A 23,745-nucleotide genomic window follows, 5' to 3' on the forward strand; every position below is an offset into this window, starting at 1 on the left:
TCCAGGTGGACCAATTCTTGGGCCTCCAGGTGGCCTACTTTGGTACGGGAATGGCAGCAGTGGATTGGACAGGTGGGTGGGTCCTTGGATCCCTGGGCAGCAGTTGTGGCCTGGGCAATGACAGTAGCATTGGTGGGACAACCCTTTGGATCCCAGCTGGTCTGAGGTGGTCTTGGCGATGGCTACACTGTGTTGAGTGGGGCAGTCCCAGGCCACAGGTGGTGTGTCCTGGTGTATGCCACTGTGGTGGCATGGCAAGCTGGGTGGGCTCACCCTCAGGCTCCAGGAAGGAGTGCTCAGGTGCCAATGGGTATAGACTGGGCAGAGAAATCCTCAGGCCCCAGGATAGTGTGCTTGGGCACTTGGGAGAGGCAGGGGTAGTAAGCCATGCCAGGCAGAACTATCCTCAGGCCCTTCCGGTGAGGTGCTTGGGTGGAGGCAGCAGTGGCTGTGCTGCAGTCCTGCTACTGGGTAAGGCGGGGATTTTTTCAGTGGCAGCAGCTGTAGGCAGGTGGCTGGGGAGCACACACTTTGTCCCTAGGTGGCGGCTGCTGGCAAGAGAGCCTGTGCTCAGTACACTTTAAAATGTGTAGCAATCCTTCTCCTGGGGTGGGGGGTTTGCTGCTAGTGTCTTGTGCTTGGCTCTGGTGGCAGCAACCAGCTGCAGTGGCATCTGCAGGTGGGGGATGTCAATGGGGCACAATGGATGTGGAGATGCAGAAACTGTGGGGTGGGCCCCAGGGCAGGATGCTGCCTGGTAAGGGCTGTATTCTCACAGAGACACCGTGTTGTAGGTGCATAGGACTTGGAAGGTGTGTAGGATCCAGTGTGATCTCCTTCTTTGAAGCAATGCCATCATGCAGTCTCCATGCAGCTGGTTACTTTCAGGGCCCACAAGGGTTGAGAGGATCTCCAGCTAGGATTGGAGGAGTCCACAGTGGGAATGTGGACTGCTGGGGGTCACTTACTTACTCTTTCCCTACATTGAGAGCCTCTTTGGGCTCTTATCCCAGCCAAGCAGGCTGCCTCACTTCTCTCTTCTTCCTCTTCTTAGGTGTTTCCTGTTCCTTCTCTGTTGGGACTCCAGTGTTCTCTCCTAGATGATCTATACTTGCTATTTTGGTTCTTCCTTATGAAGAAGGTGACTTTCAGATGCCTCTCGTCAGCCATCTTTGAATGCCTTCCTCAGTCTTTAAATTTGATGAAGTTCCATTTGTTGATTTCCTTTTTACTTCTGTGGACTGTGTGTTTGGTGTCATGTCTAAGAAGTATTCACTACGCCGTAGGATCTAAAACTTCTCTCATATCTTCTAAAAGTTTTATGGTTTTGTGTTTTATTTTTAAGCCCATAGTCTATTTGAGTTAATTTTTGTATGATGCTATGAGGTTTAGGTCGAAGTTCATTTGTTTTGCCTTTAGGTATCATATTGCTTCAGCACCATATTTTGAAAAGACTTTGTTTCTTTCATTGAATTGCTTTTGCACCTTATTCAAAAATCAGTTGGCTGTACTTTTATGGGACTATTTCTAGGTTCTTTATTCTGTTCCTTTGATCTGTGTGTCTGTCCCTTTGTCATTCCTGCACTCTGTTGATTACTATAGATAGTATTAAAAGAAAAACTTTTGAGAATTTAAACTTAGCAGAGTTTGTTTGAGCAAAGAATGATCAATGAAGTCATCACTCCTCACAACCAGAAAAGGTTCAGAGAGCTGGGCTCTGCAATGTGGGCAGTGAGTACTTATAGACAGAAAACGTGAGTACAGAAATGTGAGGTTTGATTGGTTACAGCTAGGCCTTTGCCTTATTTGGATATGGTCTGGTCAGTTACCTGCCTGTGATTAGTGGCAGTTTGGCTGCTTATGATTGGCCGAGACACCACTGTTATTACCTTCTTAAGTTAGGTTTTCAGTTTAAGTTAGGTTGTAGTTCATTAAGTGGGAACTGAAAGTATGGAGACAGCCTCAGGCCACTGGCCTCCTGCTTATTGATTGATTGATTGAGACAGAGTCTTGCCCTCTCACCTAGGCTGGAGTGTAGTGGCGTGATCTCGGCCCACTGCAACCTCTGCCTCCTGGGTTCAAGCAATTCTCCTGTCTCAGTCTCCCTAGTGGCTGGGATCATAGGCGCCCGCTACCACACCCAGCTAATTTTTTGTGTTTTGAGTGGAAATAGGATTTCGTCATGTTGGCCAGGCTAGTGTTGAACTTCTGACCTCAAATGATCCACCCACCTTGGCCTCCCAAAGTGCTGGGATTACGGGCCTGAACCACCACGCCCGGCTGCCTCCTGCTTATTTAATAGTAGTTATCCTTAATATTGGGTAAAGTGATTCTTCTTTTGTTCTTTGTCAAAATTGTTTTAGATATTTTAAGGTTGATGTCTTTCCATATACATTTTAGAATAAACTTGTCTGTGTTTATAAAAAGTCTTGAGATATTTGGTTAGGAGTTGTAATAAACTTACAGATTAATTTGGGGAGAATTGATACCTTTATTATGTTGAGTCCAGTGCATGAACATAGTAGGGATGTCTCCATTTGTTGAGGTCTCCTTCAGTATTTTTCATCAGCAATTTTTAATTTAATATACAGATACTGTGTGTTTTTTACATTTTTTTAAAAAAGTGTATACCTAAGTATTTTATATTTTTAGTGTGATTGTAAATGGTATGTTTTAAATTCCAACTTTTGCATGGGATAATATTTTTGTGATTATTTCATAGGAAAGTACTCACCTTGTACTTTATGAGAGAAATCTCAATGGGCATTAAGATGGGAGACCAAGTTAAATTTCAAAACTACAAGTCATTTTTAAAAATTATATTAAAACAATTTTGTATGCACGTAAGAATAATTATAATTGGATTGGATTTGGTTTAGAGAAAAATACAAGCACAGGATTCATATATTTCAGAATCATTTTATGTTAAGCTTTGTTTGAAGTAAATTTAGGGTACCTGGAATAGTTTGTCCAAACTCATTGTAGGACTTAAAATTCAGATTAACAATTGGCAAATTCATATGTGTGTACTTTGATCAATATGTATAGTCCTGCTCAAGGATGGTAGAGAGGGAGACACAGGGTCATGGAATTGGAATGCTGAGAAAAATTTATTTAACATATTAAAAAATTGATTAAATTTTAAGCATTCGGAACCTTGATTCCACAGGACAGAAGATAAAAGAATGTTATCAGGCAGGTAACACAAGAAATACAAATTCAAAATCAGTGCATACAGTGCGCAGTCTTCCAAATGAAGAGATGAATATTAAAACTATTCAGAGACCACTGGCCATTAAGTTGAGCAAAAATCAAGACGTATTTTACAGCCTAATATTGATAGGTCTTAAAGGAAATGTTTTCAGTCATATAATATGTTGACACTGCAAACATAAGCAGAGCTTTTGCGGTACAGTCTGGCATTAAGTATTACGAGAGAAAAACATTTTGGCCAGAGACACTTACTGGGGCTCTATTTGCTCTGGAAACTATTAGAGAATGTTGTATCTATATAATAGAATAATATTCATTAATAAGAATTATTTAAGGTTTGGTTTATAAACTTGGGCATACATAATAATGTCAATTAAATGGCAATATAAAAATTGTAAATGTTGATAACTACATAAAATTTTTATGTCTGTTAATATGATATGAATGACAATTATTTGAAGTTTCTAGCTCTTTTCCCTTTTGTGAGAGTTGTCAGAATCAAAATGAAGTCACTTGTATTAAATTCTAACAAAAAATAAATAAAGCCAGGAGGTTGAAAAGGGAGCTCTCACACACATGTCTATTGTAAGAACTGCTACAAAGCATCTCTGAAGGGCTCTTCTGCACGTATGCCTGTAATAAGAACTTTTGCCAGCAGTCCCTGCATCTCTACATCCATGGAGCCCCATTGACATTCCCCACCTGCAGCGGCCACTGCAGCTCAAACTGCAGCTTGCTACATGAGTCACAAGGATAGCTAGCTGGATGCATAAGAACATTTGACTGACACAGTCTCCCCTGTATCCAGTGTTCTCTTTGTTTTCAAACAAATTCCCTATGCTTTTCCCTTTTGCCTTTAAAAGCTTCTCCTGGCTTCAACCTGTTTGGATATGCCTGTGGTCCCTATAGCCCTCATATGCTGGATTTGCAAATCCCCTGCACACTCCAGAATAAACTCAGTTCAATAAACTCTTTGAAGAATGCTTGTTATTTAGGTTGACACTCTTTTGTAAAGTTGTATTCAATACACTTTGAAGAAAAAAGAAAAGCTTTGGAACAAGAGGTAGGAACCTTGAGTTTTAGATTTGACTGTACTTCAGCCATGGTTTGTGCAGCACTCACGATGTACTGGGTGTGTTGCTGAGTGGTTTGCATGGATTATTCCACCTCTAGGGGCAGAGGACTGCTATATTTGTAGTCTCAGTTTACAGCAGAGGAAATTGAGGCTTAGAGCAGTTTAGTAACTTGCTCAAGATTACACCAGTAGTTGGCAAGTAGGTTTTAGATTCCAGGGCCTGCACTCTGAAGCACTGCGCTGTTCTGCCCTCTGTTATAATTAGTAATTGTCCATATGCATCCTTTGAAGATGACTTCTGTGGAATATGGGCACAGGTCTCAACTGTATGGACAGTTTTACAAAGTGCAGAATAGGATAGTTGCTACTATCTGCATAAATGTAAGAACATACATATTTGCTTGAATGTGGATAAAATACCCCTGGAAAGATATGCAAGAAACTGATAACACTGATTACCTTCTGGAGGAAGATTACACCATGTGACCATATTACCTTCTCTAAAAAAGTGTAAAGTGTAGACTTTATACATTTTGTGTAAGTGGCCTTGAAAGTTCCTGCCTTCTAAGGACCTTATTTTCCTCATTGTGAAGTGTAGAAGTTGAATAGATGACATGTTCCTATCTTTATTGTTGATACTATATAATGGACGATTTGTGAGTCTAGTTTGAAAAGATCAAATTTATGTTATGCCTGTTTTATATTTACCAATTACAGGATTCTTATACTTTAATTTTTGAAGATTTGTGAGTATAAATGATATATAAAAGTTTGATTGTTTTATATGTTCTTGGTTAAATGAGCTTTTTGTGTAATGATCATTTACCAGGCTATAAAATGTACTAAGCATTTCATCTTACTAATGTGGTGCTGGATACAGCCAGGTGGATATGTTTAGCTACATTTTATATAAAAGAACAAAAGTTTGAATAGGTGTAATCTCTTTCTGGGCTCCAGTGAGAATCTCATTCTTTATTATGTACTGTATACTGATTACTCAGCTGGGGTGAGGGTTGCCTGCATAAAAGTATCTCCTCAGGTTCATAATTGCTGTCTTAGTCTTAAATTGGATTTGACTTAGTCTTAGTCTATTCTTGGTCTTCATTGTTTACCATATATTTGCTATTCATGCTTTGGGCTTACGTGGATAATATTTAAATTTAGGCAGTTTTCCATGAGATCCAAATATGAAAAAGCAATGATAAATTTAAATAGTCATTTCATATAACTTAGATCATTTAATTTGTCTTTGAGCTGTCAGTTACTCTTAATCAGTGCATACAATCATTTGTTAGTTCAGTGAGCATTTGAGTGCATGTTCTTTGCAAAGAAGCTAGTCTCTGCCTTCCAAGAAATGATACTAGAGTAAGAATTAATCAGGCAAATATGATATATGATAAGTGTGTGATTGAGTCCTCTGGGAACATATGGAAGGGTCATCTAACTTAACTGGGGGAGGAAGGGTCTGGATTCAAGAAGGGCATTCCTAAAGGAGGTTACTTGCTTGAAATCTGAATTTTAAAAGGATGCATCCGTGTAAGCAAGGTGGGTAGGAGGACCATACAGGGCAAAGGTGAGAGCCTGTGTAAGAATCAGAGGCAAGGATGTGCCTGTCATTTAGGAAATGTCCAGTAAGCTGGAGTATGAGAATCTTGACAGGCATGTGGGGGATCGTGATTATAAGGAGGACATTATATAGTGCCAGGAATTGGCTCTTTATGGCCATTGAAGGTTTACGTTGGAAGTATTATGAACAGTTTTTTGCTTAGCGTGATCGACTGGTTGCTCTGAAGAATGGATTGGAATAAGACAAGGGGAGAAGCAGAGAGTCTGCTAAATGAGACTGTTGCAGCAAATAAGTAATCCAAGTGTAACCTTACGTGGTCAAAGAGTAGGCTAATGTAGGTGGGGTAGACGTTTAGGAGGTCGGCTCTAGAGAGATTCATTGGTTGGGGTGATAGAAAAAAAGGAATTATGATATCCAGGTTTCTGGATTGTTCAAATTGTCCATGCTATTCCCTGAGATAGTCCAGAGAAAAATCATTTAGGGGAGAGGGACAGGTAGAGAAAATATGACTGTCTTATTTCTATAAAAACTTCCTGATTCTCACTAACTTGTTTTATGTAATAATTTGTAATCTGTGAATTCTTCCCTTTTATCTCAAATCCAACATACTTTCCTAAATGCAGTTTAAACTCATCTATTCTTGGTCTTCATTGTTTACTGTATCTTTGCTAGTCATGCTTTGGGCTTATGTGGATAATATTTAAATTTAGGCAGTGTTCCATGAGATCCAAATATAATTGGATCAATTTTATTTAATTCAATTTAAATAGTCCTTTCATATAACTGTATTTTTTTACTTTGACAGAGCAGAAACTTGCATTTTGATTGTGAGAAACCATATATTAGGTAAATAATGGTGCCAATTGCAATTTAATTTTTAAATCAAGTATAAACGTTTGGTAAGACATTTGATAAACTCTCCTTTGGTAGTCTGTGGATCTGTATCAATTGTAAACAATTCAAACTAACATATCTATTATACATCAAAATAACTGTCATCATTTTTTTTCCACCTTTAATTCTTTAATGCAGAAAGGATCATTATATTGTTTCAGGATAGCTAACTCAGAAATAACCAAAGTTTTGGCTGGGTGAGGTGGCTCACGCCTGTAATCCCAGCACTTTGGGAGGTCAAGGTGGGCAGATCACCTGAGCTCAGGAGTTTGAGACCAGCCTGGCCAACATGGCGAAACCCTGTCTCCACTAAAAACACAAAAATTAGCTGGGCATGTTGGCACACGCCTGTAATCCCAGCTACTCAGGAAACTGAGGCAGGAGAATTGCTTGAACCTGGGAGGCAAAGGTTGCAGTGAGCCGAGATTGCACCACTATACTCCAGCCTGGGTGACAGAGCCAGACTCCGTCTCAAAAACAAACAAACAAACAAACAAAAAAAACCCAAAGTTTTAAAAGAATGCTCAAAGTATTGTGAACTGAGAATAAAGGAGAATGGTACTTTTAAGTCATAAAGTCATTTTGATTATAATTTAAAGATAGCACTTTATGCTATGATTCAGCTAACCGTTCTGGTTTTTATTGGTTCAGATTTAATACTGGGATCACATACTGTAATTCACCAACTGTAAGGAGCTATCAATTATAAGACAAATTATTTTATGTACTACTAGAAGAATAAATGCTGCCAAATAATGCCATCTTATAACAATATTTTAAATTTATGCTTATGGAAAGAACTGTTTGAGACTTAGATATGCATTTTTGTTACATCATACTGCTCTATTCATTGCCTTCCTGCATACATTAATTTCTTGAAGATTTTAAGTGGAATTTAAACTCAGCATGTGTAGTAAGTACCAAAAATGCCCATAACACAAATGAAGTGTGCTAGACCGTTCTTGTGTATGTATGATCATGCTGACTGGCTGATGGTAAGACTCCATCAATTTTTAGATTCATCCCTCTTTGAGAGAGATTCAAATGTGTTTTCTTTTCAGCTTGCTGAGATATGGGCCAAAGGGAAAGAGGAAGGGGTGAGGCCTAAAAGATGCCAGCAGTAAAACAGAGTAAGACTCTATTACATCGGGAAAAGAGGGAACTACTGACTGTTAGGATTCATGGCTTAAATGATAAAGTAGAGCCATTGATTGAAGAGATTGATGGGGAGGGATAGCAATGGGTTGAAGATGGGAAACGGAATTCCACTTTGTCCCTGTTACTGAGATGCCATTTAGGTGATGGATTGGAGACATCTAAATGTGAAGTAGGCAGCTGCCTGCCTGATATTGGATGTGTACATAAGAGGGTTCTGGAAACAGCTATCTGAGTCACAGCATAAAGTGCTATCTTTAAAACCCACAGTTTCAGCCAGGTGCAGTGGCTCACGCCTGTAATCCCAGCACTTTGTGAGGCCGAGGCAGGCGGATCATCAGGTCAGGAGATTGACACCATCCTGGCCAACAAGATGAAACTCTGTCTGTACTAAAAATACAAAAAAATTAGCTGGGCGTGGTGGCCCATGCCTGTAGTCCCAGCTACTCGGGAGGCTGAGGCAGGAGAATTGCTTGAACCCGGGAGGCGGAGGTTGTAGTGAGCCTCTAATTAGTGTTTTAAAGATAGCACTTTATGCTGTGACTCAGATAGCTGTTTCCAGAGCCCTCTTATGTACACATCCAATATCAGGCAGGCAGCTGCCTACTTGACATTTAGATGTCTCCAATCGAACGCCTAAATGGCATCTCAGTAACAGGGACAATGTGGAATTCCGTTTCCCGTCTTCGACCCATTACTACCCCTCTCCCATCAATCTCTTCAATAAATGCCTGCACTCCAGCCTGGTGACAGTGCAAGACCCTGTCTCAAAAACAACAACAACAACAAAAAAACCCAGAAAACAAACCCCACAGTTTACTCCTGTATAGAAGGGAGATAATCTGATCTGCCCCTTCAAGGTTTTAGGTTTAGCTTAGAGTAGTGCCTGGAGCATAGAAAGCTCTCAATAAGTGTTTTCTGCTGTCATGATCTCCATCGTCATCTATAGCATGGGCTTTAGAGATAGAGACCTTAGTTTGAATTTAAGCAAGACTTACAGCAAGTTATATAATTATTCATTTTTTTTTTTTTTTGAGATGGAGTTTTGGTCTGTTGCCCAGGCTGGAGTGCAGTGGTGTGATCTCTGCTTACTGCAACCTCTGCCTCCCAGGTTCAAGCAATTCTCATGCCTCAGCCTCCTGAGTAGCTGGGATTACAGACCTGCGCCACCACTCCCAGCTAATTTTTGTATTTTTCAGTAGAAATGGTGTTTCTCCATGTTGGCCAGGCTGGTCTCAAACTCCTGGCCTCCAGTATTCCACCCACCTCAGCCTCCCAAAGTGCTGGGATTACAGGCCTGAACCCCCACACCTGGCCCAATTATTCAATTTGTCTGTAAACTGGAAATAGTAAAACCAAGCTCATGGGTAGTATTCTTAGTACTAGATGAAAAAGAAAAGCAAGGAAGCATCTCTAGTGGGAAGTTATCTGTAGTAAGTATACAAAATAGACTTAAGACATATATTCTAGGGCCAGTTGAGGAGGCTCACACTTGTAATCCCAGCACTTTGGAAGGCCAAGGTGGGAGGATTGCAGCTTGAGACCAACCTAGGCAACATAGTGAGGCAATGTCTCTACAGAAAATAAAATAATTAACTGGGTATGGTGACACATACCTGTAGTCCTAGCTACTTGGGAGGTGGAGGCAGGAGGATCACTTGAACCCAGGGCTCTGAGGTTTACAATGAGCTCTGATCATGCTCCTGCACTCCAGCCAGAGTGACGGAGGGAGACCCTGTCTAATTTAAAATAATGAAAAAGACATATATTCTGCTCTTTAGCAGTTTACACTTTAGTTGCAGGAAATAAGTCCTAAACATGTATGTGCAAGATGAACAATACAGAGAAACTTGTGAGAAGTTGACATATGAGCTGTCTAGGTAACAAGATAAGATTGAGAACCACATAGGAGACCCACTTCAGTTTTTCTCTTGATTAACTGTGTGATGTTGGGCCAGTTGTTTACTGTCTGTGAGACTCAGGATTTTCACTTATAATGTGAGAGTTAATTGGACAAGATGATTTCTTAGGATACCTCCGTTTTGAAGGGTTTCTTAAAGTGATATAAATATTTAGAGGAAAGGCGATTACTCCAGAAAGCTTGGAGGAGATGGGACTTGAGAAAACAGAGTGGTTTGATTAAAAACTACAAGATGGCACAAGAGTCTTTTGGAATTTTTGAAGGTATCTGTTTTGTGTATTACAATTAGGAGACATTAGCTGTATTAGTCTGTTCTCATGCTGCTAATAAAGACATACCCGACACTGGGTAATTTATAAAGGAAAGAGGTTTAATAGACTCACAGTTTCACATGGCTGGGGAGGCCTCACAACCATGGTGGAAGGTGAAGGAAGAGCAAAGGGACTTCTTAAATGGCAGCAGTCAAGAGAGCACATGCAGGTGAACTGCCCTTTATAAAACCATCAGATCATGAAACTTATTTACTATCATGAGAACAGCATGGGAGGGACCCACTCCCATGATACAATTACCTCCCACCAGGTGCCTCCCATGACACATGAGAATTATGGGAGCTACAATTCAAGGTGAGCCAAACCACATCAATTAGCTATATCCTTACATTTGCCTGCTTCATTAGTTATGAATTAATCAACTATTTGAGCTCATCCTCTGTGTCCGTTTTCCCTGTGTGTCTAGGACAGTGGTTCTTGGGATTGGCCTCAGGATCTCATTATAGTGTTAAATACTGAGGTCACCAAAGAGCTTTGTTTATCAGTATTTACTATATTAGAAATAAATTTGAAAAATTAAAATAACTTAATGAAAAGTTACTACATGTTAATGTATTTTTTGTGTAAAAATGTTTTCAAAAACCAAATTTTATTATTAAGAGTAGTATTTGTTTCACATATTTGCAAATTTTGTTAATATCTGTCTTAATTGAAGATAACAATTCTCATATCTGCTTCTATATTCAATCTGTTGTGATTTATGCTTTGGTTGAAGTATATTGAAGATACTATGGCCTCACAGATAATGCAGTTAGAAAAGGAGGAATGTTTTTGTATTCTTTTTAGATAATTACGAGTATTCTTCTTTGATGTTCCACAAAACTTCACTCGTGATTATATAGGTTAGTTGCATATGGACTCTGAATCCTTATTAATTAACTTACAGCACTCTCTGTTATAATAAAATGCATTGGTTTATCTTGCCCTTTGAATGGGTTCTTTATCTTTTATCCATACATGCTTTTAAGTACTCACAGACCCCTGAAAGGGCACTAAGGAATCCCAGGGGTTCCTAGGTCACACTTTGAGAATCACTGCTACAGTGTTATCTGCCTCAGAGAGTGGTTACTTCTTTAAGGTTATGGGTATTTTTAGCGTGGCAGAGAAATTTGGCCTGTCCTGTTAAGTGGTTATGTGAATTTATATTCCCACCAGCAGCATAGGGGAGTTCTAGGTATGCCACTTCTTCAACACTTCATGTGAACAGATAGTGTGAATTTTGCTAACCTGTTAGTGTGAGAAAGGCCCTTTGAGGTCTCTTGTGTATATTTCTGTTGGGTTCTAGTTATCCAACTATTTCTTTTCCATTCATCCATCCTCCTTCTTCTTCCCTCCTGCTCTCTCCCCACCCCTAATGGATTTAGCTGCTTCTTCCTTAGTCTGTTCTTTCCATATGGTTGTACACGCTGTGTGTTTTTCTCATAGTCATTACCTCAGGAATTTTAATATGCATGCTTAACAAGGTAATCAAAACACAAGGATTTTAGAATGCTTTAATTCAGTCGCTCACCCCCTGACTTGTATACTGTTGTTTCCAAAAACAGTTCTTTATGTTTTTTTCTTTTTCTTTTTTTTTGGACATTCAAATTAGTGTTATTTTTATATAGTTCTTTTAACAAAGACTGCAGAAAGAATATGTGAAGGCAAATTCTAGAAGTCACTGCAGAATGTAATGTTGCATATACCTCAAGTGTTACATATTTTTCTATATGTTATCAAATAATATCAAATGAAAATTTAAATTTTTGCTACTTATCCCAAAACATTAATTAAATAGAATTAGAAATATTAATTTCTTGAGGAATTAGCAATTCATTGAATATATTTTATGCCAAAGTCTAATTTTATTTTGAATTCAGAGAAGTCAAAGAAAGGTTCTATTATTCTAGGACCTTAATCACTGTAACTTTAATACAAGGGACCCAGTTTAAGTGGGCTAATATCTAATGCAATGGAAAATAAATTCAGCATCTTTTTAAAGTGTGTATTAGCACTTTTTGGAGTACTTGCTATGTGTTACATAGAGTATCTTCTTAATCTCTCAGTGACTGCCTTACAGGATATTGGTATTATTATCCCTCTTTTATTGGTAAAGAAAATGCAGAAAAGACATAGGTAATTACTGATTGCCAGGAATGGGGTTTAATTAATTCATTCATCTAGACTTTATTTTAAAGCAATATCTGTTTGGAAATATTCAGAGCCCGGTCACTGAGAAATGGTAAAACTTCCACACTGTGTTACTCCTGTGTTGGCTATCTGCTGCTAGATAACAAATTATCCAACGTTAGCAGCTTAAGTAACACACATTTATATGATTTCACAGTTTATGGGGTTAGGAATCTGGCCATAGTGTAGCAGGGTCTGCTGCTTACTGCAGGGTCATGGCCTACAGTCAAGATGTGAGATGGACTGCAGTAGTAGCTGAGGGCTTGGCCAGTAAAGGATCCGCCCCTAAACTTACTCAGCTGGCAGGGTTTAGTTCCTCTCGAGGTGTTAGACTGTTGGCCAAAGTCTTCCCTTGGTTGCCTCTCACACGGGCCTCTCACATGTCACAACATGGCAGCTTGCTTTATCAGAGCCAGCAAGTGAGAAGGTGAGAGGGAGTGCTAGCACCATGGAAGTCAGTTTTTTGTGATCTAATCAAGGACGTGACAGCTTATCACTTTGGTCATACTCTGTTTTTTAACAAACTTTTATACTGAAAAACAATAGGCCTAGGTTCATACCTCTCTTACCTTATACTAGGATAAATTCAAAATGCATCAAAGATTTAAATGTAAAAAAAAAAGGCCAGGCATGGGCTGGGTGCAGTGGCTCATGCCTGTAATCCCAGCACTTCAGGAGGCCGAGGCAGGTGGATCACCTGAGGTCAGGAGTTCAACAGAGTGAGATTCCATTAAAAAAAAAAAAAAAAAAAGGCTGTGGCTGAGTGCAGTGGCTCATGCCTGTAATCCCAACACATTGGGAGGCCAAGGTGGGAGGATCACGTGAGTCCAGGAGGACAACATAGTGAGAACCTGTCTCTACTGAAAACAGAAAAAATTAGCCGGGTTATTCTGTTTGTTAAAAGGAGTTACCAGGTCCACCTCATGCTCCAGAAAGGCATGAATACCAGGAGGCGAGGATCACTGGGGGCCATCTTAGAAGGCTGCTTACCACAACTGCCAACCCGGTGTTTTTATTTGAGGCGCCAGAAGTAGAGGTGCAGTCATACAGAAGGCAGATCATCTCTTTGAACAAGCCCCCATCCCGTAGCTATTACGGGTTATTTTTCCAGAAGCTCAGTGACCAGGATACATAGTGAGAAGTAAAAAATATAAAATATTGTTACAGGAAGGGATTTGGCTGAAAGAGTCAGAAATGTGAAAGCCCTAAGGAAGAGAAAGGATGTCAAGAAACATGAAAAAGGGAAGAATGAGGGAATTGTCAGCAAGGGCCATTCTCTACATGCAGGTGTAGAGAAAACGAGGGGGTGATTGAGAGGAGTCAACAGCCTCATGGTAATAATAAAAATCTTCATCTCAGATGGGCACAGTGGCTCATATGTGTAATCCCAGTGCTTTGGAAGGCTGAGACAGGAGGATCACCTGAGGCCCGGAGTTGGAGACCAGCCTAGGCAACATAGTGAGACGACCCTGTCTCTACAAAAAATAATAAAAAATTAGCTGGCTGTAGTGGCGTGCACCTGTAGTTGCAGCTACTTGGGAGGCTGAGGCTGGAGGATTGCTTGAACTGAGGAGCTGGAGATTGCAGTGAGCTAAGAACATGCCACTACACTCCAGCCTGGGAGACAGAGCAAGACCCTGTCCCCTGTCTCTTTAAAGAATAAAAAAATCGGCCTGGCTCGGTGGCTCACGCCTGTAATCCCAGCACTTTGGGAGGCTGAGGCGGGCGGATCACAAGGTCAGGAGTTCGAGACCACCCTGGCCAATATGGTGAAACGCCATCTCTACTAAAAATACAAAAATCAGCCAGGCATGGTGGCGGATGCCTGTAGTCCCAGCTACTCAGGAGGCTGAGGCAGGAGAATTGCATGAACCCAGGAGACGGAGGTTGCAGTGACCTGAGATTGCACCACTGCACTCCAGCCTAGGTGACAGAGCGAGACACCGTCTCAAAAAAAGAAAAAAAAAAAGAATAAAAAAAATCCCCCAAAACCCTAATTTCATCTCGCTTGACTCTCTTTGAAACTCTCAGGCTTCTAAGGAAGCCCTTCGTTTCTCCAACTCCTTTCTTACTTCCTTGGAAGAATCCTCTCTCCCTCTTCCCCACCTCTCTTCTGGCCTCACAGAGGCCTAGATGACCTGAGCTCACTCCCTCTTTCCTGTTCCCATTACCTGAGCCCTCCAGCCTCTGTCCCAAGATTTAGGGCTTCTCCTCTCACCTTCCAACAAGAAAAATTGTGTGGAAGAAATTAGACTCCAATGTTTGAGAGGAAAAAAAGGTGCAAATTCGATCCTGAAGAGGCAGTCAGTCTTTGATACATTCTATCTAAGAGGGTCAGTAGTGTACTCATAGGAAACAAGTTATCAATAAACTTTTACCCAGAGCAAAGTGACAGTGCACACACATTCATACTCTCTCTGATGGGGTTTATCCGAAGTATTCAAGACCACCCTAAGGATGATAAAACAGACAGAGACAAGCACGTCTGACTCCAAACAACACCCTTAAACTGGATGATGCAATCATTCCAGGAAACCCTCCCCCAGAGTGAGTGGAGGTTACCAATTCCTAGTTAGCAATGAATACTTCAAGTCCTGTTCTTCAGAAGTCAAGGGTTAAAACAGACAAAATAGAATAGCTAAAATAGAATAGCTAAAATATCCTAAAACACAAAATGGACAAGTATAAAACCCTTACCAAGAAATAATATTGATAAAGTTTCTCATATGGAGTGTTCTGTCCCACCAGGTTGGTAGTGGGAGTATATTTTAAAAATTAATCCACTGAAAGGAGGAGTATGATTGACTCATTGAGGAGGGAGATTTCTAGAATTAACTTTCCCTTGTCTGTACCTAACCCAAAAATGGAACCCTTTAGTTATAGTTTGCATCTTAGTAAGAATACTAAGATTTCAAAAATTATTAAATATAAACTACAATCTTAACCTCCCCTCCCTCAGGCTTAAAAAAATGTAGCTACCTGGTTTTCTGAGATAATTATTTTTTGTCTGGAGGAAGAACTTGTTAAGAGTCCGTGTGCACAGGGCTGGGGTTGGGAGTGGGAAGGAACTGTTAGTAAAAACAAGGGATCTTACTGGGGTGATGGAAATGGTCTAAAACTGTGGTGATGGCTGCACAACTTGGTAAATTTATTTTTAAAAAAACCATAGAATTGTACATTTGAAATGAGCAATTTTATGCCATATAAATTATGTCTTTATAAAGTTATTTTAAAAAGAGGCAGTGTGCAGATCTCTTAAAGCCACATCATGCACCTTTTAGTAAGGTGTTACTCTTACTTCCTTCTAAATTCTTCCTTGTACTTTAACCCTTTTGGTATCAGATCTTTTTTTAAATCTTACAACCTCTAAAAAAGCTGGCCCCTTCTTTCAGTTTCCCTATGTGTTTCATTATTTTGGTTATTTTATACTTAAAAAAATACTTAGGAACTATAAGTAGAAGGCAAAATAAATAAAACTCAAGTTAATTTATTCTGCAGAGCTATATGTAAGAAAGTGAAAAACGTGCTTTCCTTCCTCCGTTCTTCTCTGTCCTTTCGCATGCCTACATGTATTTGCTTCCCGGTAAGTTTTTGGGACCCAGGTCTTCTGAGTCTAGATCTGTTGTTCATGCTCATGGACCATATCGGTAGAAATCAGGGGCCTTCCCTGCTGTATCCAGTCATCAGACAAGCCAGTTTTTCCAGTATCTCTTTACCCTTTTTACCCAATGAGCTTAAGTATTTGGAATGGTTTACCCTTGTGTATATTACAGGTATCAGATTTAAGAGATTAAAAACTCTGCTTAGTTTTTTATTTTCCTTATAGCTCAAATCTAATCCAAGTGAAAATGAAGAAAAGGAAGCACAGTCTCAACTTATAAAATCTGATGAAATGCAGCGTTTGCGTTCACAAGCACTTAACGCTTTTGGAAGTGGAGATTATACTGCTGCTATAGCCTTCCTTGATAAGATTTTAGAGGTAAGTTTCTTAGATACTGCAGTTGACCAGCCTAACACTTATTGTAAGGCACATTGATATACTTTGACATGTCACATACCACAAAGACCTAGACAGGAGAAAATCAGGTTGCTCCTTGGGCTTTTGCCTCTTAAGTATAAAATAGTGTTCCTAGACAACAAAATTTGGACTGAAGTTTTCAGTAAATGTACTGAATGTGCTGTGGCATGAGAGTTAAATATGTTTATAAATTGCTTGCTTTGCTATTTTAGTTGATTTTGTATTTTTTTGGGAAGAAAACTCTAGCGGTTAGATAATGGGATAAAAGATGAAAAAGATGGTTGGAGTAAAAGGAAAAATGATGTTCGGGAGGAAAGAGGAATGTTTAGAGAAAAATTTCTAGAGAATAAGGCAGATAAAGAGTTGATAGTATGTGCCTGTAGTCCTAGTTACTTGGGAGCTGAGGCTGGAGGATCACTTGAGCCCAGGAATTTGTCGCTGCAGTGAGCTGTGATTGCTCCACTGTACCCTAGCCTGGGTGACAGAATGGGACCCTGCCTCTAAAAATATTAATAATTGGCTGGGTGTGGCGGCTCATGCCTGTAATCCCAGCACTTTGGGAGGTTGAGGTGGGTGGATCACTTGAGGCCAGGGGTTTGAGACCAGCCTGGCCAACATGGCAAAATCCTGTGTCTAAAAAAAAAAAAAAAGAAAATTAGCTGGGTGTGGTGTGCATGCTTGTGATCCCAGCTACTCGGGAGGCTGAGGTGCTCGAACCTGAGAAGCAGAGGTTGCAGTGAGCCACTACACTGTAGCCTGGGCCACAGAGTGAGACTCCGTCTCAAAAAAAAAAAAAAAAGTTAATAATAATAATGGTTGATAGGATCCAGAGAGTTCTAGCTAGAGAAACCTAAGTCTAGGTTGCCTCTGAAGGATTTAATGACAACTGATTTCCGAAGGAAGTCTACTGAAATATTCAAATGGAAGCAGTCGTAATTCACATTTATTTGTGATTTTCACAGTATTTTGATATACAGTTTCATTTAATTTTGGCTCTAAACTTATGATGTATGTAGAATGGGCATTTTGTTGATAATTTTACAGAAGATACTGTGATATGATCCAGTAGAATTCATGTTTTACTGGGTTATTTTGTTTATGCTTTTTTAAGGAAATATAGTTTACATTTTTACATTCCCATAGACTATCCATTTTGACTTACTTAGTTCATTGTCCATGATATTTATGTATAATGTTGGTTTTGATATTTTTGTATATGTGAAAAGTCGATACGACTTTAGAGCAGCTCTAAGAAATATGCAAAGATACTTCCACCAGCCTTATTGATGAGCTCTTGGGTTTATGATTTGAAGAATACTATTGTGTTTCCTAAACCCTTATGGACTTTTTGATAAAATAGGAATGGTGAAGCCTCAACCTCATGCCCTCTCACGGTATTTTTTCTTTCTTTCTTTCTTTTTCTTTTTTTTTCTTGATATGAGGATTTACTTTTAAGGAGGTGACATTTACAGAAGATAATTTCTTAAAAAAGGTTTTTGTTTAGAGACTGGGTCTCTCTCTGTTACCTAGACTGGAGTGCAGTGGTGCGATTGTAGCTCACTGTAACCTTGAACTCCTGGACTCAAGTGATCCTCCCATCTCAGCCTCCTGAGTAGCTGGGACCACTGGTGTATTCCACCACACCCAGTTAATAATTTTAAACTTTTTATAGAGATGAGATCTTGCTTTGCTGCCTAAGCTGGTCTGGAATTACAGGCATGAGTCAATGTGCCCAGCTAAGAACATAATGTGGTTATTAGCAGAAAAAAGTATTTTGCCAATGTAGAACCTAGGTTTTATTTTTTTGACTACAAATTAGAATTGTTGATTAAGTATAAAAATCTGATAACAGAATATTCTCTTCAAATATGCTTCACTAGGAACAACCCTCCAATAGTAAATGCTATGTTTTCTTATTTTCAGTGTCTTAGAATTATATAATCGAAGGAGGTAAGAAAAGGGCCTTGTTATTATATATATCTCTTCCCCCATTAGAATTCATTTACAACATTTTTGGAGAAACTATTTTGTCACATCAGTTTTGTCACATTTAAATTGTATCAGATTTTAAAATAATATTTGCACTATATAAGTCATCACATCAATTGAGAATGTTTTATGTTGATAAATACGTAGATAAAAAATACGTGGAATGCAACAATGAATGTGCATAATTTATTCTTTCTTAAAGTCTAGTTCTTTGTTCCTCAAGGTTTGTGTTTGGGATGCAGAACTACGGGAACTTCGAGCTGAATGTTTTATAAAAGAAGGAGAACCTCGGAAAGCTATAAGTGACTTAAAAGCTGCATCAAAGTTGAAGAATGATAATACTGAAGCGTTTTATAAAATAAGCACACTGTACTACCAATTAGGAGACCACGAACTGTCCCTCAGGTCAGTTCTAGTGACACACGTGTCTGATCTTTTTTAATTGTTGGCAGTAAGATTACCTCATCTTGTTTTAACATTTTAATATTAAATTAATAAGATGATGGTAGTTAAGGCTGTTTTTATATTGTATATCCATTTATATATTTTGTGTTATTCCCAAGTTACTTTAATTCCACATAGTTTGTTTTCATGAAGCTGCTTATTAAAATAAACAGGAAGGCTCTTATATTTATAGAAACAAAATGGAATGTTTACTATATAATGCTAGTAAGTCATTTTAATTTGAATTAACAAATGTATGCATGGTACAATACCACGTATAAATGTATATAGTAAATTATAAGTCTCAGTATGGTTTTTGTTTAATCGTTGCAAACAAAAAATACTTTTATTGTGATTTCTGTGGAAAACTACTCATTGATTGTTTTGACATGGAGTATTTTCCTTTTTTAAATACATGAACAGTGAAGTTCGGGAATGTCTTAAACTTGACCAGGATCATAAAAGGTGTTTTGCACACTATAAACAAGTAAAGAAACTTAATAAGCTGATTGAGTCAGCTGAAGAGCTCATCAGAGATGGCAGGTGAGAATACGGTTGTTCAAGCTGTCCAGCCATTCCTTATGTGCGGGGCTGTGGGCACAAGTGAACTACAGAACTGCTCTTTTACTTCTCAGCCATTGAGGGTGGGGTATTCTAGATAGCCCTGGGCCTTAGCAAAACTACCAGAATTGGACATTTTTGGAATAGGGAAGAATATAAATAATAGTAACTGTGTAGTATCCTTACCAGTAGACTTACTTGTATTATACCAAATATTTATTATCTCCTATATCAGGCTGAGCTATGTACTGAGGGTGCAGACTTAAACTTGACAATAGTTTTTGTTCTTAAGAAGTTTATAGCATTGCGTGGGAGAAAAATATATGAATTGATTATTAAAAGACAATATGATACCAAAGTGATAGAATGTACATAGGATAATTGGAGTACCAAAGAGGAGTATTTACTCCAAACCAGGATGGTAAAGGCAAGGAGTAAAAGAGGAGCTTTTTTTTTTAAGAGAAGGTGACAGATATTTAAATCCTAATCCTAAAGAATAAGTAAGAGTGGACAGAAGTAAGAGGCTGTGTCTGTGTGAGTGTTGTTTGTAGGGGGTTTATAGGCTGGGCAGGAGGACTGAAAAGAGTAGAGGGCACTGCAGACAAAACTGCCTAATAGAAAATAGGCTCCAATTCCTCTACTTTTAGTAGCTCTGTAAGTTGCCATCATGAGAATGCTTCACTCGGTTTCCCCCAACATCTTGCAGACTATAATGCCTTGCAAAACTATAGTACATTGTCACAATCGGGATATTGACGTGGGTGCAGTCAAGATACAGAATAATTCCATCCCAACAAGGACACCTCATGTTGCCCTTATAGCCACACCTACTTCCCTCTTGTTCCTGTCCCTTCCTTAGCTTGTGGCAACCACTAATCTATTCACTTGTAGAATTCTGTCATTTTAAGAATGTTACATAAATAGAATCATACAATGTATAAACTTTTGGGATTGGCTTTTTTTTTTTTGAGACAATCTCACTATGTTGCCCACCTGTTCACAGGTACAGTCATAGTACACTCAAGTGATCCTTCTGCCTCAGCCTCCTGAGTAGCTGGGACTTCAGATGCATGCTACCACAGCTGGCAGGATGGGCTCTTTTCCCCCTCATTCGAATTGTCTGGAGATTTATCCATATTGTATCAATAATTCCTCCTTGTTTACTGTTGAGTAGTTTACATGGTATGGATTTACTGCAGTTTGTTTAACCATTTATCCATTGAAGGACCTGAGGTTGGGAGTTTGAGACCAGCCTGACCAACACGGAGAAACCCTGTCTCTACTAAAAATACAAAATTAGCCGGGCGTGGTGGCGCATGCCTGTAATCCCAGCTACTGCGGAGGCTGAGGTGGGAGAATCGCTTGAACCCGGGAAGTTGAGGTTGCGGTGAGTCGAGATTGTGCCATTACACTCCAGCCTGGGCAACAAGAGCAAAACTCCGTCTCTAAAAAAAAAAAGTTTTCTGTTTGCAAGTCTGTCCTTTTCAGGTCCTCTGGCTAGACAGAGCAGACTTCTGCAGGTTTTTGTTATTGTCGTTCTGTACCTGTTGGCATTTCTGCATTGCTGGAATCTTCAGCTCCAAGTCTGGGATATATGAAACAAAAAAAAAAGAACCCAGGGAACGTCTTACCATGTTTTCCTCAGGTCCTGAGTCACTAGCTAGTCTGTCTTTTTTCCTCCTTTGAAAGTTTTCTATTTTAAAAAATATACATTTAATCTCTAGGGTTTTTTAGTTGTGCTTAGCTGGAGGACTTGGGACAAATACATCTATTCCACTTTCCCAGAAGCTGGCTTTTTTGTTTTCTTCTTTAAGTTGCAGGATGTATGTGCAGAATGTAGAGGTTTGTTACATAGGTAAACGTGTGCCATGGTGGTTTGCTGCACCTATCAACCCATTACTTAGGTATTAAGCCCCACATGCATTAGCTATTTGTCCTGATGCTCTCCCTCCCCTTGCTGCCTGCCCTGCGCAGGCCCCCGTGTGTGATGTTCCCCTCCCTGTGTCCATGTGTTCTCATTGTTCAGCTCCCACTTATGAGTGAGAATATGCAGTGCTTGGTTTTCTGTTCCTGCGTTAGTTTGCTGAGGATGATAGAGAAGCTGGCTTTTATTTTAAATGTTTTAGTTAAGCCTGTGTTTTAATACATCGGCATATTTACATATGAAGATTGTAGCACTTTGGGAATAGTGTGCCACCATGGCATAGAAACATATTTTTTACTTTACTATTGTTGAGGAAAATAACTGAGTATATAACAGGATTAGTACTTTTTACTGGTTTAAAGAAAATGCTGAAATAGCTTTTATTCTTAGAAAGCTTATACAGTTGGGAATTTAATCAGGTACCTTTTGTGTGAACTACATTGTACTTTGTTGTAAATACTGACATTAATTATATAAAATGGCACGTAATGGGTTCCATTATTTTCGTGGAAGTGTTTACTGACCAAGAAATAAAACTTGATCTCTGTATTGTTCAAGGTGCTCAGTGTAAGTCAGACTTCAACAGGGTGTTTTACTCAGGTTTGGAATTCTGAGCTTGTTTCTGTAAGGAAATTCTTCTGGTTTGATTGGTACTCATACTCACAGGTATGCTTTGTTCTGTCCATCTGCATCTCCTATGGTCATATGTTTTTATTTCCTAACTCTTAATTATGGAGTGTACCTTCTATGGGACTCTAGATTAATAAGGGAAAAGCCGAATCTGAAGCCATGGGCTCATCCAATTGGATTGATTAAGCAACACATGGTGAAGAGGGGAGGAGCCTTTCTACAGCTCTGGAAATCAAATGTCATCATTTCTTATCATGATTTGCTCATTTCTTAGATACACAGATGCTACCAGCAAATATGAATCTGTCATGAAAACAGAGCCAAGCATTGCCGAATATACAATTCGTTCAAAGGAGAGGATTTGCCACTGCTTTTCTAAGGTAACAGTTGACTTGTTCCCAGAAATGTGAAACTCAACATGTGGAATACCAACCATAAATCCTTGTCTCACATTTCCTTTTAGGACGAGAAGCCTGTTGAAGCTATTAGGGTTTGTTCTGAAGTTTTACAGATGGAACCTGACAATGTGAATGCCCTGAAAGATCGAGCAGAGGCCTATTTGATAGAGGAAATGTATGATGAAGGTAAATCTTTAAGGATTTGATTTGCAGTACCGAAGTGTTGATCAGGAAATTATCACATTTTAAGCTTCTTTTCCTTAAAACAAGTTTACCAGAGTACCTGGAAATGTTGACAATTTTAGAAAAATGGCAGAGAACTTGAAAATTACTCTTCCATAGTGGAAACTGAAAGGTATGCCATGTGAGGAAAGAGTTCTGCCATTGAAACCAGTTCAGTACAATAGAAAAATAAATATTTTAGCTTTTTTTGTAGAAAGGAAAAAAAAATAACAAAATAGAAAATTTAAATTGTTGCTCTCATGTTATCTGGAAGTAATCACTGTTTATTTTGCATTTATCTTTTCCAGCTTTTATCTATGCACATATATTACTCTATATTTTATGCACATATACATATTCTCTCTCTCTCTCTATATATATATATATACTCAGTGTGTATAAAACATAAATACAGAAAGCATACATACATGTCATATATCCCTAATATAAAATGATCCTCTGTGACCCCAAGCTGTTTAGTAACATACGACAGCTGCTACCCTATTTTGTTCAAGCTGAATGAAATAACAAGAGATTCCTGCCAGATGTTGTGAGGTCCTTGGATAAAAGCAGTGTCCTGTTTTTGGAAGATAACTATGGTGTATACAGTAATATACAGTTTTTGAAAAATAGAATCCATATATATATATATATATACATATATATATAGTTTTGTACCTTTTTTCACGTGACACTAAGTTATGAACATTTAAATGAGACAGGTTTTTTAAAAAAAATGAGCCTTATAAGCCCTTATTGCAAATATTTTGTTTCAAATTCAGGTAAAGCATTTTAAATCAAAAACAGTAATTTTCTCTTACAGTTAAACGAAGGGTTCAAATGGTAAAATTTGGTTTGTGATACTCTTTTTAAGGCAAAACTGGTCAATCACTTTTTCCCTGCTTTCCTCAATTAGAAAAGAATCTTGCTCCTAAGCAAGTTCCCAGTTTCCAGGGAATGATGACAACCTGGTCACTACTATTTGTGGGACATCTTGTGGGGGATTCAGACCTTGAGGTCTCTGAATGAGGCTTGAAATGAATGCAGTCAAAATGACACTTTAATATTTATAAGCATGCTTCAATAAGGCATGTAGTCCACATAGAAAATCCCTTTAGCATACTCGTTTTCTTTCCTTTTGAGCTACCGTGTCTACTCGGTGAGATGGTTTTACTCTAGGATTTGCATTCCAGTTAGCTTTTGGAACTCTTTATCAAAGATACTTTTGTCATC

At 38.9% G+C, this 23,745-nt stretch overlaps 1 protein-coding gene across 1 annotated transcript in view; it reads left to right on the plus strand.

The window, feature by feature from the left end:
- DNAJC3 (DnaJ heat shock protein family (Hsp40) member C3) overlaps positions 1–23,745 on the plus strand; it is a 111,217-nt gene that overhangs the window by 57,948 nt on the left and 29,524 nt on the right. The window contains exons 5-9 of the mRNA XM_019039876.4: positions 16,153–16,305; positions 18,557–18,738; positions 19,201–19,320; positions 22,167–22,272; positions 22,356–22,476. Of these exons, the coding sequence (XP_018895421.1) occupies positions 16,153–16,305; positions 18,557–18,738; positions 19,201–19,320; positions 22,167–22,272; positions 22,356–22,476 (682 nt within the window). The remainder of the gene's footprint in view (positions 1–16,152; positions 16,306–18,556; positions 18,739–19,200; positions 19,321–22,166; positions 22,273–22,355; positions 22,477–23,745) is intronic.

Source organism: Gorilla gorilla, chromosome 14, assembly GCF_029281585.2.
Source record: "Gorilla gorilla gorilla isolate KB3781 chromosome 14, NHGRI_mGorGor1-v2.1_pri, whole genome shotgun sequence".
NCBI lineage: Eukaryota > Metazoa > Chordata > Mammalia > Primates > Hominidae > Gorilla > Gorilla gorilla.